The 19,497-nt window shown below is 40.2% G+C and overlaps 1 protein-coding gene across 3 annotated transcripts in view; it reads left to right on the forward strand.

The window, feature by feature from the left end:
* The first annotated feature begins 4,360 nt into the window (after positions 1 to 4,360).
* The window catches only part of Ldah (lipid droplet associated hydrolase), a 77,917-nt gene continuing 62,780 nt past the window's right edge, over positions 4,361 to 19,497 (forward strand). The window contains exons 1-3 of one of the 3 annotated variants that reach the window (XM_031355489.1): positions 4,381 to 4,437; positions 5,143 to 5,270; positions 15,767 to 15,922. In XM_031355489.1, the coding sequence (XP_031211349.1) occupies positions 5,255 to 5,270; positions 15,767 to 15,922 (172 nt within the window). In that variant the 5' untranslated portion in view covers positions 4,381 to 4,437; positions 5,143 to 5,254. Of the gene's footprint in view, positions 4,438 to 5,142; positions 5,271 to 11,929; positions 11,977 to 15,766; positions 15,923 to 19,497 lie in introns of those variants that run through there. The other 2 variants (XM_031355490.1, XM_031355491.1) reach the window with 2 other exon arrangements.

Below are 19,497 nucleotides of genomic sequence, written 5' to 3' on the forward strand. Positions count from 1 at the left end.
AAGTTGGTACCAGAGTCTTGAGTATTGCTCTGATAGGCCTGACCATGCTTTCGTTTGGAGGAGTGTGGATTTTGGAACTTTGGAAAGCAGTGGAATGCTTTACATGAGGCTTAATGGGCCATTCTAGTAGAATCATGGAACACAGTAGAGCTGAGGGTGATTTGGCCCAAGAGGTTTCAGAGAAGAATTTTAGTATGTGCCCTTACAACCATTCTTGTGATATTTTGGTGACAAATGGGCTGCTTTTTGCCCTTGTCTGAAGAATCTGCCTGAGGCTAACATGAAGAGATTTAGATTAATTGTATTAGCAAAGAAAGTCTCAAAACAGTCTGGTATAAATTTTGTTGTGTGATTACTAAAGTTCACTCTTAGGAAGAGCCTTTTGATGAGAAGGAGCAAGCTGAGGAAAGAAAATACAAATACACTGGGAAGTGGAATGGCGCTGAATCCTGTCTTCAAGGAGATAAACAAATTATGGGAGTGGTGACCTCAGGACAAGATTCCACCCAGCTAAGCTTATTGTTTACACATTTGCACAAGAGTCAAGGGATAGTTATATCTAAGCATTATTATGACCTTGTTATTGTTTTCATTTGGACTTAATAAGATATGATTGTGTGTCAAATTGACAGGAATGGATTGTAATAGCTACTGTTGGTTGTCAATGTGACTAAATCTGGAATGAACTACTATCCATAAATGGAGGGCATACATGTGATCCAAATTTTGAGACTGGAAGAAACAGGCTTCTTTTTTTATTTTAAGATTTATTTATTGCATTTATGTGAGTATACTGTTGCTGTCTACAGACATCCCTGAAGAGGGTCTCAGATCCCATTATATATGGTGGTTGTGAGCCACTATGTGGTTACTGGGAATCGAATTCAGGACCTCTGAAAGAGCAGTCAGTGCTCTTAACCTCTGAGCCATCCCTCCAGACCAAACACAGGCTTCTTGAGGCATAGTGGCCATGAAAAACTTAACTCCCAGCGTGGTGGTATATGCCTTTAATCCCAGCATTTGGGAGTCAGAATCATGTAGATCTCTGAGTTCAAGGATAGTCTACAGAGAAAGTTCCAGGACAGCCAAGCTTAGTCAATAAAGGAGTTGGAAAACAGAAAGTTGGTGATAATGTAATAGAACAAGGGGACCATGTTCCAGCCCCAGCAAGCAGCTTTGGCCACATGGCTCTAGCTTTATAGTCAAGAACAGAGGGACTACTGGGACAACTGATATTGGTTAGCTGGAGCTAAGAAATTACCTTGTCATTAAGAAGAGACCAGCATCACTGAGGTGAAATCTTCTGGGAAGTGTTTTCTGGGAGCACAAAGCTGTGTTTCGGAGATAGCCAAGGGTGTACCTCATGCTGCAAATGGACTTGATAATGTATGTAAGAATACATTAAGAATTACCCAGGTGGTACTGGTTCTGAAAGCATGAAGAGGTCATGGAGAGCAGCTGGGGTTTGGCACTATGAGAGGCCAGGAAAGGCCATTGGTGAAGGTACAGCCTCAGTTGTAGTTGAAGGCCTAGGACTGAAAGGGTCATGTAAAGACGCTGAGGCTTGGCACCATGAAGACAACCTACAAGAGGTTATCGGTGAAGCCTAGTTGCAGTAGAAGACCCCAGGGTACTGGAGATGTCAGTACCATGGGATGACAACCAAGAACAGCAGCAACAGTGAAGTGGAGTTAACTTTGTAGAGTGCTACAAAGGAAGTCAGAGCTGGAGATGTGACCCATACCTTTTGGAAGGGTCCAGATGATCATGTGTGAATCCCAGACATTGGAACAAGAAGCTGTAAAATTGAAGTTGACTTCATACCCTATGATGTTAGAGATGCCAGAGCCACGGGATACTTGCCAAGGAAAGCTGTTAATAAGGAATAGAGCCAGCCCAAGAGAAAAAAGTGTGTTGCAGTCATCAAAGCTGAAAGGAGTTAGACATTAGACATGGAGATGAAGAGTTTAGAGTTTGCCCAGATGGTTTTCTGTCTTGCTTTGGTCGAGTATTTTCTCACTATGACATTTTAGAATGGTAATATATATTCTGTGATGTTGAAAGTATGTGATCCTTTTTGGATTTTGATTTTATAAGGGCTTACAGTTAAGAGATTGCATGAATCTCAGAAGAAACTTTGAACTTTGTACTTTTAAACATTGTTGATTCTGTGATAGCCTATGGGGACTTTTAAAATTGGACTAAATGCATTTTGCATTTTGTTACTGCTACCAGCCTATGGAGGTCAAGAAGTGGAATTTGATGGTTTGAACAGATTTGACCCCCATGGACTCATAGACTCTAAACCTGTAAGCTAACCCCAATTAAATGTTTTTCTTTATAAGAGTTGCCTTGGTCATGGTGTCTCTTCACAGCAATAAAACCTTACCAAGACAAACTGGCCTACAGATCAGAGATTTAGTCCATTATCATCATGGTAGAAAGCATGATGACATGCAGGCAGACATGGTGCTGGAGAGGTAGATGAGAGTTCTATATCAAGATCAGCAGGCAGCAGGAAGTGAACTGTGAACCGCCAGGCGTTTTTGAGCTTCTGAGACCTCAAAGCCCTCCCCTTAGAAATAAACTTCCTCCAACAAAACCCTACCTACTCTGAAAAGGCCACATCTCCTGATGATGCTATTCCCTATGAACCTATGGGAGCCATTTTCCTTCAAACTATATTCCACTTCCTAGCTCCCTTGTTCAAAACCATCTTCACCAGATTTCTGTTTTTAATGGTTTCCTTCACTACCTAAGCTTGGCTGTCTTAGAACTCGCTCTGTAGACCTGGCTGACCTTGAACGCAGAAATCTTCCAGCCTCTGCCTCCAGAGAGCATCCCACTCAACTATTTATATAAGCTACAACAGTCATAATTATAGTCTGCCATGTAGCAAAGAGAACATTGTGTGCAAAAATATGACAACTTAGTAAGAGCATGTATATTCCAAAAGTAGATGGCCCAGAGAAGACATGAAGAACAAAACAAAAATTGCTGCAAGTAACCTGAGCCTAGCTCTCCTAACTAACTTTGGGCAAGTCAATTCCTTCACACCTCATTTTGCACTGCAGTTAATAGAAATAATCTCTGGCCAACTATAAAGTCTGGATTGTTGTTGCTTTAAAGACTAAACCTCCAGTTTTTTCTGGCACAGGTTCAATGAAATCAGAAACATAAATCACCTGATATTCTGCATCATAGATGTATATCCAAGAATTAAAAGAAATCCTGCATCAATGCATTCTGTCATGTAGTCTATGGATGAAAGAAGGATGGAAAAGACACCCAGAAAGATGCCCTTGGTAGGTCAATAGTCCTTTAGCAGCATTGCTGGCAGGAAATTTACACACATAAAACTGACACCACCTCATACATTATCACAGTCACTGTTAACATAGTCATTTATTTTTATGTCTTTATGTTTCCAAACTCATGATCACTTGTTAATACTGATCATACTGAATTAATGAGGGTTTAAAAATTAGTTCATGAAAAAACCTTATCACAGTGAATACCTTTTTTATATTCATTAAATATTACCTATTGGATATAGGAAGTAGAAATGATGAAGAAGGGTAAGGAAGGTATTTAGCGGTTTACATTCCACAGCTAGTTGGATGTTGGTTCAGTAGTTAAGAGCACTAACTGCTCTTTCAGAGGATCTAGGATTGATTCTCATCACCCACATGGTGGCCCATAGACATCTGTGGCTCAGGTCCCACGGGATCCAGTGCCCTCTTCCAGCATCCATGGGCACCAGGCTACTAATATACAAAAAGACTTTTTAAGTTAAAATATAAGGGGTGTTGGTACTATCACTGAGGTACTGAATACAAAAGCAAAGCTTTTCCATGTGTGATAATTAGTATGCTTTTCCTCTCGAAGTTCCATGTTCTTCTGGCTATAAGACTGCCATACTAGCTACAGTATTTTGGGGGACAGAAATACACGGATTGCCTACAATGTACCAAGTGTTGAGGATACGATCTTGAAGTTTGTAGTAAGTTGGAAATACCTCTGAAACAGTCGCATCATCCTAAATAACAGAGTATATGAAGGTGAATACTAACACTAAGGTCAACAGAGAGTCGACTTTCCTGTGTTCATGAATCAGGAAAGAAAAGCAACTGGTGGTGAAGAAAGGACAAGTAGGCAGATGTAGAGAAAAAAAATTGAAAGGGTCTCCGAAGCGAGGAAAAAGAACAGAAAGCGGGTAAAATTCAGGTGGAACACTGGAAACACTCTACGTGCTCCCAGCAATCTCGCTAGCTAATAAACCACCTACCCGAGATCCACGCAAAGCCATTCTAAGGGTCCCAACTTCCGCGCCCGGCGCGGCGCGGTGTTGTGACGTCACTACAGGCGGGACTTCCGGGTCTGGTGAAGCTTTGCCAAGGCGTCCACGGACCACCCAGATACCTTGTGGGTGGGCAGGTGAGGTGATGCTGCCAGTACTGTGTGTGGTTTGTCTGTGGAAGGGCACGCGGGCTTCACATGGGGCGGTACCAGGATAACGGAGCTGCCATCACCCCGGGTGCACAGCCGCTAGGCCGTGTGAGACGCGAGGGTACTACACTCACCTCACCTGTGGCCAGGTCGCCAGAGGCTCCCTGGGAAAGGATAAGCCTGTGCGCTGTCAGCCAGCCTGCTAGAAATGAATCAAAGTCTGCGCTGGGGCTCCCCAGGCATCTGTGGTCGATACTGTCCCTCGTGGATTCTCCTAAGAAATCTGCTGACATTAAAATTACCTTTACCCTTGCAGATGATGTGTGGTTTCTCTGCTTTTAACATTTTTTTTCTTTATTTTTAGTTTTACAAAATGCATGACTTGTAATAGTATAGTGTTCATGTCTCCAGCATGAGAGTTGCTCAGCTTCTTGAATCTGTAGATTTATGTCCTTCTCAAACTTGAGAAGTTTCCAGATACACTTTCTTTAAACGTGTGTTTTAGGCCCACTTTGCCTTCTCTGAAACTCTGATTGCATGAATTTTAGGTCATTTGTCATTGTAGTTCAAGTCCCAGGGCTACTGCTGAGTTTTTAGATTGTTTCCCACTAAATCAGGTCTGTAAATTTTGTGGATCTGTCCAAGTTCTCTCATCTCGTTCTTTGTTGATTCTACTCTGCTGTTGATCCACAGCCCTTTCTTACTTTGGGAAAGTGTTTATTACATTCCTGGTGCCTTCAACATTTTTCTAAACTACTTTGATGAAGAAGTTGGGACGTTAGTAGGAGACACTTGTGAGATCATCATGGGCAAAATGTCAGGTCAGTTTCTGAAACGTTGTATATGCCTGTGTCGTAAAGGTTCAGTATGCTTATCAGTGTGTTGTGAGCTAATGCTTCGTGACTAATGAGGTGAGGTCCCAAGAGGTGAGGCAACTTTGTTCTTAACCTCAGGAGGCACTTGGGCTTAGGAAACAGCCAAATGCACTGCAAAAACCTATTAAAATTGGCCAAGTGAAAAAATTAAATATGGATTATGTGTTCAACCTATTATTGTTTTAGAGCTTTCATTGTCAAGTCTATCAATAAAGGTGCTTCCAGATGACCCCTGTCCCAGTGAACAAGTCAAAGCCAGCTGTTGAGTTTTTCTCAGCTAACTCTACTTTGGGCTGTTCCAAGACTGACTTTGCTGTACTCTATAAATTTCTAACCCACACAGTCTGTGAGGATATAACATACCATCAGGCATTAAGTTTTATGATGGTGTGCCATGTAGCAAGAATAAATGTATTTTCTAGGAACCTTTTATTTTTTTTAAACTGTAACAGCTGTCAGTGCATGTCTCTTGGAAGATAATTCTGGGATGAATTACTGGTTTCCCAACTCTTTAACCTGCTATTCAGGGCTGCTATAGTCTGGAGTAGGAGAATCCTAGCACTAGTCTAAAATTGTGTGTGTGTGTGTGTGTGTGTGAGAGAGAGAGAGAGAGAGAGAGAGAGAAGAGAGACAGAGAGAGAAAGAGAGGAGAGAGACACAGACAGAGAGACAGAGACAGAGAGACAGAGAGAGAGAGGAGAGAGTGTTTCTGCAAATCTGTCCCTTGTGATCAGCATTACACTTTATAGAGTTTTTTGTTTGTTTTGTATTGTTTTTTGAGATAGATCTTCTATAAGCCAGACTGACTTTGAACTCCTGATCTTTCTCCTACCTCCCCAGTGCTAGGAAAATAGGTGTGAACCACAACAGCGTGGTGTTTGGTTTGGGAGATGTTCGTTTGTTTGTTTGTTTGTTTTATGACACAGTTTTATATACCAAGTAACCCTGGCTGGTCTCAAACTCACAACATTCCTGCCTCAGTCTCCCAGATTCCAGGATTATGGGCATGCACCAACATACCCAGATGATAGTTTCCATATTGGTTCTTTGACTCTTTTAGAAAACCCTTAGGGTTATTAGCAGTCTGGTTATGGCTCTTCTCTTTTTATAAAGCCCTTCTGGTATTTTGCCTGTATTTTAGTTGGATTGTCTCTCTCTTATTCATAGAAGTTCTTTACATATTCTGGATGTGAGCATGTTGGTGAAATCTATTTTGCATGTAATGCTACACACAAAAAGTATGGACTGAAGACATAGCTCAGTGATAGAGCAGTTAGGTAACATATACAAAGTCCTGGGTTCAACCCCTACCCTCACAAAAAAATAGTTATATGTTCAGATTAAGAGAATGAGAAGAAAAATCACAGAGTCGGAGAACACTATAAACCTACATTCACATACACAAATATGCATAATGGCACATGAGTAGCATTCAGGATTTAAACATGTTGCTGATTCTAACAACAGTCTTATATCCAGAACACTACATATGAGTGTGCCTCTTCTCCTGTCTCCTGATTATACTCTATCCATGTCTATTGATGAATGCAAGTTCTTAATCTAAAGATGCATTTTAAAACTTGTTTCCCTTGTGGCTAAGGTACACTATATCTTATTTAAATAACCTTTGACTGTCCAAAGATCAAAAGACATGTTATAATGTAAACACTCATTGCTTGGAAGCTTTAGTGTTCTCTTTTCATTTTTGAATTATATATGGCACTCTGTGTTTCCATATTGAGATCTAGTTAACACATGTTGTTTGTTTGAAAGACCACCTCTTCCTTACCTCCATCCCTATTAGCTGGATTTTCCTTTTTCATTGTTTTATACATACAGACATCCAGTTTGATCAGAACCATTTGTTGAAGATGCTTTTTTTCTTCCATTATATAATTTTGGCTTCTTTGCCAAAAATCAGGTGTCTCTACATGTATGGGTTTATGTCTGGATCTTCCATTCCATCCCATTGATCAATGTCTGTTTTTATGCCAGTACCATGTGGATTTTATCACTGTAGCTCTGTAGTACAGCTTGAAGTCAGGATGGTGATACTTCTAGCTGTTCTTTCATTATTCAGGATTGTTTTAGATATCCTAGTTTTTTTGGGTTTTTTGTTTGTTTTTCCATATGAACTTGAAAATGCCTTTTCAAGGTCTGTAAAACATTGTGTTGGAATTTGATGGGAATTGTATTGAATCTGCAGATACTTTTGGTAAGGTGATCATTTTACCAATCTATGAACATGGGAGGTCCTTCAATTTTCTAATATCTTCTTCAGTTTCTTTCTTCAAAGACTTGAAGTTTTTACCATACAAGTATTTTCACTTCTTGGTTAGAGTTATCTAAGATATTTTATATTATTCGAGGCCATTGTAAAAGATGTCTCCCTGATTTCTTTCTCAGTCCATTTGTTATTTATAAGAATATAGGAAGTCTACTTTTTGCGGGCTGAGAAAGGGTTGTTTTCTTTTAGTTTGGTGGGATTTATTTTTTGCTTGTTTGTTTGCTTTGCTTTGCTTTGTTTTATGTTAAACTTGTATCCAGACACTTTGCTGAAAGTGTTTATCACTGTAGGAGTTCTCTAGTGGAGTTTTTTTTTTTTTGAGTAATTTGTGTATATACTATCATATTATCTACAAATAGTGATAGTTTGACTTCTTTCTTTCAATTTATATTCCCCTGACCTCCTTTAGTTGTCCTTATTGTTCTATCTAAAACTTCAAGTACTATGTTGAATAGATATGGAGAGAGTGAACAACCTTGTCTTATTTCTCAATTTAGTGAAATTGCTTTGTCTTTCTCTCAATTTAGTTTGATGTTGACTATAGGCTTGCTGTAAATCTGCAAATTGCCTTTATTATGTTTGGTTTTGTCCTTTGTATCCCTAATCTCTCCAGGACTTTTATCATGAAGGGGTGTTGGATTTTGTCAAAGGCCTTTTCTTCATCTAATGAAATGATCATGTGGGGTTTTTTTTTCTTTCATTTTGTTTATATGGTGGATTACCTTGACAGATTTTCATGCATTGACCCATCCCTGCATCTTTGAGATGAAGCCTGCTTGATCATGGTGATCTTTTTGAAGTGATCTTGATTTCGCTTTCCAAGTATCTCGTTGAATATTTTTGTATCTATGTTCATAAGGGAAATTGGTCTGTAATTCTCTTTCTTTATGAGTCTTTATGTGGTGTGGATATCAGGATAACTGTGGCCTCATAAAATAAATTGAGCAGTGTTCCTTCAGTTTCTACTTATTGGAATAATTTGAGGAGTATTGGCATTAACTCTTCTTTGAAAGTCTGGTAGAATTCTTTGCTAAAACTATCTGAGATCTCTCCAGTCTTTTTATGTAGGCACTTTGTGCTATGTACTTCCTTTTAGCACAGTTTTCATTTTATACCATAAGTTTGGCTCTGTTGTATATTCATTTTCATTGACTTCTAGAAGGTCTTTAATTTCTTTCTTATTTCTGTCTTGATATAGTTTTCATTCAGTGGAAAGTTGTTCAGTTTCCATGAGTTTGTAAGATTTCTGTTGTTTCTGTTGTTGACGATATCCAGCTTTAATATGTGTTAGTCTGATAGGATGTAGGAAGTTATTTCAGTTTTCATGGATCTTTTGAGACTTTTTATTGTATTATATGGTCAATTTCAGAATGTTTGTGAGGTGCTGAGAAGAAGGTGTATTCTTTTGTGTTTAGACAAAATGATCTGTAAATACCTGTTAGGTCTATTTTGGTTTATAACATCTATTAGCTCCAGTATTTCTCTGTTTAGTTTTTGTCTGGATGTTGTGTTCATTGGTGAGAGTGGAATATGTAAGAGATAGAGTCTCCACTACCAGTCTGAAGGTCAGTGTATGATTTAAGCTGGAATAGTGTTTCATTTACAAAAGTGGGTGGCCTTGTGTTTAGGGCATAGATGTTAAGAATTAGAATATCTTGGTGAATTTTTCCTTTGTTAATTACGTATTGTCCTTCACCCTCTCTTTTGATTAGTTTTAGTTTGAAGTCTATTTTGTTAGATAGTAAAATGGCTACACCAGCTTGCTTCTTTGGTCTATTTGCTTAGGATATATTTTTCCTACATTTTGCCCTAAGGCAATGTCCATCCTGGATGTTGAAGTATGTTTCTTGGATGGAGAAGAAAGGTGGATTCTGTTTTCTAATCTGTTCTGTTAGCCTGTAACTTTTTATTAGAAAATTGAGACTGTTGATATTAAGAGATACCAATAACCAGTGATTGTTGGTTTCGGTCATTTTGATGGTGGTGGTGGTATAATATGTGTGTGTATGTGTTTGTGTTTTCCTGGCTCTCTTTAAGGGATTTATTAACTTCCTCTTAAAGGACTTCCATCATCTTCACATAGTTTTAAGGTCTTTTTCTGTGATTCTACCATGTTGGAATATTCAGAACTTGCTGTGATAGGCTAGTTGGGCTCTAGTAGAGACATACTGTCCTGGGTATTAATGATTGTGTTCTTACAGTGGCACCTAAGCATCTGGGTTTGGAGTGATTATAGGTCTAGGAGCTGATTTCTGGATTTGTCTTAGCTGGGTGGGTGTTTTGTTCCTTGGTTTCTGTTTCTTCTCTGTATTTTCAAAGAGTATAATTTAGACTGTGTGTTGCCTGTTTTCCTGGCCTGCTCAGCTGGTGTCTTCACAGGGAATGCCTGATGGTGTTGGAGGCTGTGATGCAGCAACTGACGTGTGTGTGTGTGAGGGGACGGAGGGCAGGAGGGGCTCCTCCTTACGGGCCCATGGGATCCACAAGAGACATGGGCAGTGGGGAAGGGAGCCTGCAGCTAGTGATCTTTTACAGTGCTAGGGGCAAGCCTGAGGGATTGGGTCTGGGGAACAGAGAGAGCAGAGAAGGTCTGTGGACAGGCTCTATATTTTATATATTTGATATTATTTTATAGTAATTCTTTGCTTTCTTCTTACTCATATATTACATTTTTTTCCTGTTATACAAATTTGTTACATATTCTTGTGCAATTCTTTTAGTAGTTGCTGAGTTTTCTGTTGATGTTTTGGGGATTTGTTTTGTTTTGTTTTGTTTTAGCAGACAGGGAAAAGCTTTTCCCTGGTTTTTCTAATTTTCATCAGTGGAAGATTTTTGGAAGCAAGCTAATCTGCTATTTGCAAAATCAGATTTTAAACTTAAAAACAAACATTGAATGGCTGGTAACATTATTCAGTAGCAGAACACTTGCTGAGCATGTACAAGGCCCTGAGTTCAGTCCCCAGCATTGCACAACACACACACACACACACACGAAAAAAAAAACCCTCTAATGAGAATCAACTGGCAAGCTCACCTCTGTTGTTTAATACATATAGATAGTCAGCATATTGGTGTTTGAAATAGAGCTTCTGCTGTTTTTCATATTTCCTTCACATATTGTCTTTCCATATGAAACAAATTTTGTGTGTCTGCCATGAACCTTGAAAAAGTCAATCTGTACATGTCCAGTTGTCAAATATGTCACAACTAGATTAAATAGTGGTACCCAGGAACCACATAAGTTAATTTCCATTCAAGAATTAGACATATACAAAGTGTATGTTCTGCTGTGTTTCAGAGTAAGACAGTAAGTGGTGTATGTGTTTGACAGTGTGCTTAAAAATAGCTATTGAGGAAATTTTAGAAACTTCTTAGCCACCAGATGTGTGTAGTAAGAAGTACAAGCTATTGTCAAATGCAATTAATAATTGAACTCGTAAAGCCTGGGGGGTGGGGCAGGGAGGGAGGCTCAGTGCAATCAGAAATACCTGAATTTGGATCCTAAGTACTCACTTGAAAACTCTATTGAAACCTCAGCATAGAGAGAGTGGGAAGGGGGCATAATTGGTTCTGAAAGCTTGCTGGCCAGCCAGTCGGTTCAGTGTGAGACTCTGTCTAGAGACATTGAGGTTCTCGAAAACAGTAACCAAAGATACCTAAAGTTGACCTCTGTCTGCTGTACATATGCACAACAGGTGAAGACACACACACATGTACCCAAAGAAAGGGAGGAAATCAAAAAAAAAAAAACCTTCCCTGTCTTTTTGATGTTTAATGTGACTGAAAGCTCTCAGAACATCCTAAAAATCAAGTTTTTAAAAAAGTTATGCCTATTCCTCCTTTATTGTAGGAATTCTGAATAGCTAAAATAAACAGCAGACATTTGGATATTGAAGCCGAATAAGTATCCTACTCTACTTTGAACAACTCTATTTTGAATATTTTTGTTCAGCAGTTCAACTCTATTGTTCTCATTGGCTTATATATATTTGCATTAAAAATATTATAATAAATAAACAAAAATATTGATCTTCTAAGCTTCATACTGATCAAATGCTGGTTTTCTGTTTTACCTATTTTTTGTATAAGATTAAATTGGAGAAATTTTGTTGCCACATAAAATTAAAAAATCACTACTACTCATAAGCACCTGTCCTTAGGAAAACAGGTTTGCCTAAGTTGCACAAATTGCAATCACACTTGGTTTGGTTCTCATCCAATCTGACTCCCGATGCTTATCAGATTGATTTAATCCAAGCCTGCCTATAGGCTGCAGCTGAGGCTGAAGGTAGACCTGTCACTCCCAGAAACATATAATTGTCATATGGTGCCTTTTGTCACTTGCAGAACCGAATTACCTCTTAGGTAAGATTTTCTTTCCTTCTTCGCTGCTTGGTGAGAGTATGACAAACGAGCTAGCTGCCTTGAGAACGTGTGTGGGAACTGCACATGGCTCAGCCCTGCTTTGCTAGAACTGTTTTTAGAATTACACTTGCGGTTTTGTTTTGCAGTTTTTTATAGACTGTGCTTGAATTTCTTATCTGCTTGAACTCTCATAAATCTTGAGGGTAATCAAACTCCCAAGGTGTCATTGACTTGTAATTAAGTAGTTAAGAGGCAGATGTGTTTAATGGCTGCTTCAGGAGTCAGGCTGGATGAGAACCAAGTGTGATTACAATTCGTGCAACTGACGCAAACCTGTTCTTTCCCGCTGGTGAACTGTTAAGTGTGGCCGGTGGCTTCGCAGTCAGGGTCCAAATTTAACATTTTGTATAAAGCCCTGCCTAATTTTGTTTCTGACGCATTGTAAACGTCAAAAAACCTTCACAAACGCACTTATTGTGCTATGGTAGTTCCTGAGACAGGCTAGAGTGGCCTTTACTGGTGAACTAAAATAAGTCTGTATAAAAAGGTGAGGGACACTTGGTCAATACATTTGGTATCGGGAATGGTTCTCACTTTCATAGGCCTTTTCATTTTTGCTTAAGAAAAACCAATTAAGACTTTTGGTCAAACATGAAATTTTGAATGTTTGTGTTTATTTCCTCTTCCTACCTAAAATTCACAGAAATGACAGTAAAAGTAATATAGACATAAACAAAGGGAGAAAGGGGCAACAGATCCTAAGACTGGAGCAAGTGGAATAGAAATGTTAGGGGAAAGGGAAACTTAAAGGAAGTTAGCAAAGCTGTCTCAATGGAGTATGTTTGGTCAGGATGCCGAACTATACAGCTTATCATTCTCTAATACTAGACATTATATAATTGTCTATACAGTGCTTTGTCACAGCTTACTTAACTCCATGAATGGCCGCTCGGGTTCCTCTGCACTTTGGCTGTTGTAAACCACATTTTTATATCACTCTTAGAGAGAAATATTTGTGTAATTTTTCTTTGTTTTAGGATCAATTCTTCAGGCTGAGGCAAAGTGATTGCTTTTTATAGGTACTGGCCCAAGCTATCAAATGGCTTTCAGATGTGTGGAATTTTCCATTAAACTAACTGGGATTGCATTTGCTTGAATTAAGGTGGTCAGTCCAGGGAAAAACATTGAGTGCTTATACTAAGTTTTAAGCTTAACTGGCTACCTAACCAGTGTCCACTTGAGAAAATGGCTATCGGCTGGGGAAATGAGAATGTTTATTATGCAAGGATAAAGATCTGGGTTCAAATCCCGAGCACGCACATAAAAGTCAAGTGTGACCAGAGTGCCTAGCATAGGAGGATAGAGACAAGAGGGTCTCCAGAGCTCCTTGACTGGCCAGTGTAGCCAAAGAATGAGCTTCATGCTCAGTGGCACACCATCTCAAGGGAATAAGGCAAAAAAGCAACATGGGAAAGCACTAGGTGTCCCCCTCTGGCTTCTGCATACATATGCATAGGGCATATACACCTACATACATGTATACATACACCAAACACATCCTACCAAACATTTTCTTTAAAAGATGACAGCAGGTAATATGAAGCACGAGACTTCCTTTTCCTTGGATACTGACAGAGGCTTCATGTGGGAAGCACAATTGAGCTGAGTCTAAGGTAGGAAATATTCACAGAGGACACTACGCCATCTCAGGAGGGATATGTGAGTCCTAATTAAATCAGGAGACAGATGGCACAAACAGTGAGTGTAACACAAAGGGCCATTAAGCACTGGTAGGAGAAAAGCTGCAACATTATAAAGAGAACTCTAAAAAATTACCCTAGAGCTGGAGAAAACTATGTCAGGAAGGATAGAATTAAAGTTCAGAGCTCCCTGTTAGTGTGCTCAAAAGTCCTAGTACTTGGCAGAGAGGGGTGCTGGTTTGCCCTGGCCAAAGCCAGTGTCCAGTCACTGTAAAGACTAGGAGTAGAGTGCTGCAGGTCTAAGGCCTAGAGAGTGTGGTATCTCCTCATACAGGTGAGTTGAGCCCCATAGGTAAGTTCAGAGGAAATTAGAGCACACACTAAGTGTCAGTGGAATTGGAAATTGAAGAGATCTTCCTCTGCAGCAACCTAGAGCCTTCCTGTGTACAGCTTGGGACAAGCATTCCCAGGTCCCTATGGAGAACAAAGACCAAGCAACTAGCTGTCTAGAGGAGGGCCAATGGACCAGCCACTTGGGGTAGTGCTCCTGTGAGGAGAGCTAGAGAAAGCCCAGTGGCCAGCGCAGTGCTGGTGTTAGTGGTGCTCTGTAGACACTCAGCACTAGAGCGTTGCTTCCCACTCTGGGCATCCTTGACCTCTTGAAACTTTATTGTGGGTCCTGATGCTTAGCAGCATCCTTGTCCCCCAGTCACTCCATTCCAGGAGTTCTTCGTTCTACCAGTGCAAAGAAGCTCTGGTTGGAAAGCAGCTGCAATTGGGGGATTTCCTAGCTGACAGCACAGCGGGGGGGGGGGGGGGGGGGGGGGGGGCAAGCTGGCAAGAGCCTGCAAGGAGGCCTCCACTGGGACTCTATAGTCTCCTCCTCCAAGAGTTCAACATGGCCTCCCCTCACAAACAGAAAGCCTTTTAGAAGCCTGGGTCAGAGCTGTGAATGCCAGGATGAGAGTGGGGCTAGAATTGGGAGGTGGGAGGCAGTCAGTTGGTCATTGACAGTTAAGGGAAAAGCATTCCAGAAGTAACTGAGGGATAAAACATTGAGCAGAGAGACAGGAGCAGAAGAGCAGTGGGCACTAAGGGAAGGACAGGATAGACCAAGGGAGTGAAGGACCTAGAACAGTGATTCCCAGTCTTCCACAGGGGCCGCATATCAGATATATACATTTTGATTCACAACAGGAGCAAAATCACAGTCGTGAAGTAGCATCAAAATAATGTTATGGTTGGAGGTCACCACAACCTGAGGTCGCAGCATTGGGAAGGCTGAGAACCACTGGTTAGAAAGGATAGAGTTTTGAAGTGTTAAGACTTAGCCCCCTGCTGTCTGCAAGTGTAACAGAGTATCATTAATAGTGTCAGTGGGAGAGAATGTGCCTAGCCTAGTGGAGACGATGTGCCAGGGTCGGTGTGATACCCAGAGAGGCCCCATCTGCTCAGAGAAGGGGAAGAGGGATGGAGTAGGGATTGGGAGGGGTGACCAGGAGGCGGCAGTGCACAGGATGGAAAGTTAATAAGTAATAATAGTAACAATAATAATAATAATAATAATAATAATAATTTTTTAAAAGACTTAGTGCCCACAGACAAAACAAAGAGGGCGATGGAGGGATTGCATAAATAATTCAGGTTCACCAGTTTGTATGTATGAAGTTATTCAGAGACTTATTCATGCTTACTGCCTCATGTCCTAGGTATTATCTGTCTTCCTCTTTCATAATTCAGTAACGTAGTGTTTCCATTACCCAAAACAATGTGCTTACAGAAGTTTTTAAAAAAGAGGATGACTAGACTGAGCAAAGGAGACCAGTGGCCTTCCACCCTGGGAGAGCGGAAAGCCAGGTGAAGGTAGAGGGCCCATGTCAGGTGAGGTACCAGGTCATCAGAGACCTCACGGTTTTCTGTTTTACTGCCTTTTGTAGGGGTGGGAGGTTTAATCCACACTTGCCTCAAAACCACACTAGCTTCTGTAGCTGAAGAAGCTAACCTTGAACTCGTGTCGGCCATGCAGCACCACACCTGCCGGCTGCCGGCTCCGTGCCTCGTTTCTCACTCCTTTCCACCCTTTTATTTAGAAATGGCCTCAGAAGTCGAGGAACAAATCCCTGTGCATGAGGAATTCTTTCTCTGTGGTGGAGTTGAAACCCAGATCATAAAATGTGGGCCCTGGACTAACCTCTTTGATGAACAAGGTGTCAGCAAGCCAAAACAGCTTATCTTCATCATTCCTGGTAAGTCGAAAAGTCACAGATTCTCAAAGCCTCTGGTTTCAGAGTGACTGCAGGTAAACTGTGTCGAATCAGACAAATAAAATTACCACTGATAATAATCGTGATTACTACTTTGGGTATGTGTTTTTAGTTTTCTTTACATTTGTATTATATTAGTTATTATATAGAGAAATCTTGTCTTATGGAGTTGATACCACATGCAGTTTTGTAATTTGCCTTGTAAATATTTTTTTATATTTACAGCCTTATCGAAGTTTAAGCTTTAAATAACTTCTTTTCACCTTTTTAAAGATGCTTATGTGCTTAGGTGGAGTTTTTTGTTTTGTTTTGTTTTGTTTTTTCTCGGCTTTTCGTCTGGGTTGTCTGTGGCTTTGCTCTGTCATGGTCAGACATGTCTGGTTGGTTGCAAGCATCAAGCTTTGGACTTGTGTTCTTGTCACTGTGGCAAGATCCTTTTGAGTTGAATTTTACTTTATTTTCCATATTTACATGGTTGTACAGATATTTTCATCATCATGAAACTGATCAAACTGTCTTGTCCTTTAAGATTGCACAAACATCTCTGCCCCTTTGCACACTTTGTTTTGTTGATAATCTTTTGAGCTGGAAGCTCTGTGGCCTCTTCCCTCTCACCTTGGGTGGTTCCCCAAGTAGTTCACTCCATTCACTGGATCAGTAAGGTTGCCCTCGCCCTCCTGGTCTGCAGGGCTGTTTCTCCTTAAGACAGATTCTTCTGTAGCTGACTCTGTCTGAGCCCTCTGCCTCTGTGCGGTTAGCTCTGTGTATTTCCCTGCTCATAGAACACCTTCACATCTAGGACTCATCCTTGCTCACTATTTTCTTACCCAAGGTACTTTTTTCTTTCCTCATTTGCCTTCATAGTATTTTGTTTTGTATCTTATTGAGAGAGGGAAGAAACCTCATTGAACTGATCTTTAAAATTAGCTTGTTCTAACAGATCCTCAGAAACACTTATCATCGATGTGTTCCAGGCATTAGTTCACATTTCCTCTTATTCTTGTGGTACATTTGGGGGTTGAGGGGAGGTTCAGTACATGCTGCAGACATGGAGGTCAGAAGACAACGTCGGAGAGTCCGTTCTCTCCTTCCACCTGGGACATGGGTCCCAGGAATCAAACTCAGGTTGTCAGCCTCGGTGGCAAACAAGGCTGCCCACTGAGCTATCTCGTGGCCCCCACACTAATCTTTTTAAACATGACAGTTTTCTTAGTTCTTTGAGAATTTTATACAATGCATTTTGATCATATTCTCCTCCCCCAGGTATTGGCCAGCATTTCTAAATCAACACTTACACTCCTGTCCTTTGTTCTGACTATCAGCTGTTATCCGTATGTATACTTTCTCTCTTCCTACATAGTCACATACCCCTCCTTCCTATTTTTCCTGTTTTTAATCTAATCTGTGGTTAGTGCTTTTACAGTTCTGTGATTAAAATAGAACTGCATAATAATTGTATTGTCTCTTGTACTGTATTTTGACTGCACTTCCTTTCCTCTTTGCTTGCCTTCTCCGGGGTAATGTCTCTCCCTCCTCCTTCGTTTTCTATGCTCCAGTCACCCGTTTATCCTAACATTTTTCTAGAAGTGAGTTCTCAGGCCTTGTATCAGGGATGGTTCCTTTTGCTCTTGGGTCTGTGGCCCTAGTGTGCTATCCTTCACACCTGGTCTGTGCTGACCATGCTCCAGGCTCCTGCTTGTCTGCCCTCCTTCAAATTCTTGTTATTCTCTGACAGGATAGATCCCTTTCCTAGATCTCATGCTGCACTCTTGATATTCTCTTACTGTTGGTGAAGTGCTTCTGGTTATTCCCTGAGAAGTGCAGAGGAGTGATCTGGTAAATAATGCCGCCTAGCCAAGAGTTATGTAAGGCTGAGGGTGTGGCATGGTAGGCTGGGTGTGGGCAAGGCTCTGGGTTTGGTGCCACCACTGAAAACCTAGGGAAGAAAAAAAAAAGCACTGTCTCAGACTTATGGCTAAGAAATGATTTTGGAATTCAGAGTCAGTAATCCTTTCTCCCCCAGGGTTTGGAGTTGCTTGTGAGAAATTTTTGGTGTCATTCTGATCGCTTATATTTTGTGTGCAAAGTTTCCCCCACAGTTCATGATTTTGAGGCTTTCTTTTTTTTGTTCTAAGAATTCAGAATTTTACAATGGAGTACTTTGGTATAGCTAGCATTTTCTACACTGATTTGGGGTTTTAGTGGGCCTTTTAAGCCAAAGACTCTTAGGCCTAAGTCCTTGTACATGACTGTGAAACAGTTGGCAGGCTGAAGCAAGAGGATTGCTTTGAGTTTGAGGACAGCCCTGGATTCGTGGTAAGTACCAGGTCAGGATGTGCTAGAGTGTGAGAAACCCTGTCTTAAAGGGGAAAGAGAGGATAAATACATAGACAAGTAGATATTAATGGAAAGAGACTAGCATCACTAGGTGTAAAGATGATATATAGAGTGTAGGAAGTCTGAGTCAATGTTTCATGTTCAGTATGTTTAAAATTGTACCTGTATTACTAAATACACTCCTGACAAACTGTAAGTTCATTTTCAACTCCTGACAAACTGTAAGTTCATTTTCATTCAGCTTATAAACATGATAAGTAGAATTAATTTTTAAGTGTTAAATGAATCCTGTCATCTGCAGTCACCTCTACTTAATCATAATGTACTTTTTTAAACACCTTAACAGTTCCAATTTGCTAGCCTTTAGATTCAAATTTTTCATGTGTGTTCATTGGAATACTAACTTGTAGTTCTGTTTTTCTAGAAGGTGCATCTGGTTTTGGTATGAGGGTAATGTACACCTCACAGAATGGGTTGATAACTAGTTCTTCCTTACATGTTATCTTGAAGAATACCTATAAACTTGATAGTATTTTTCCCTTTCAAATATTTGGCAGCATTTAACAGTGAAGCCATGTAGGTCTGGATTTGTTCATGAGATCTTTAATCTTTAAGCTTGACTTTCTTTTTTTTTTAATGTCTACAAAAATGTTCCTAATGGCATAATTTGTAACATCCCTGTGATTATTACTTCCAGTTGTCAACCTGAGACAATCTACAGTCCCCTAGGAAGACAGTCTTCATGAGGGATTGTCTATATTGGGTTGGCCAGTAGGCATGTTTATAGAGGACTGCCTGTGGGTTTTTTTTGGGTTTTTGTTGTTGTTGTTGTTGTTGTTTTGGTTTTTTTTGTTTTTGTTTTTGTTTTTTTTGCACACCCCTTCCCAGCCTGTGTTTTTTTGAGACTATTTTATTATGTAGCCTTGGATGGGCTGGGACCCAATACATAGACTAGGCTGGCCTCAAATTCACAGAGATCTGCCTGCCTCTGCCCCTGAGTTCTGAGATTAAAGACATGTACATAATATTGTCTCAAAGCTTGACTTTCTTTAGTTTATAGTGGGATCATTGAGGTTACTGAATTCTTCTTGAATAAGCTGTGGTGCTTTGTATCTTTATTAAAAGTTACCTATTTCATATATATTACTAAAATCATAATGTTTTTCTAATTATTCTTTTAATATAAAAAATGATTGAAACCTAATCATGCCTTAACTCTT

Source organism: Mastomys coucha, unplaced genomic scaffold (genome assembly GCF_008632895.1).
Source record: "Mastomys coucha isolate ucsf_1 unplaced genomic scaffold, UCSF_Mcou_1 pScaffold6, whole genome shotgun sequence".
NCBI classification, from domain to species: domain Eukaryota; kingdom Metazoa; phylum Chordata; class Mammalia; order Rodentia; family Muridae; genus Mastomys; species Mastomys coucha.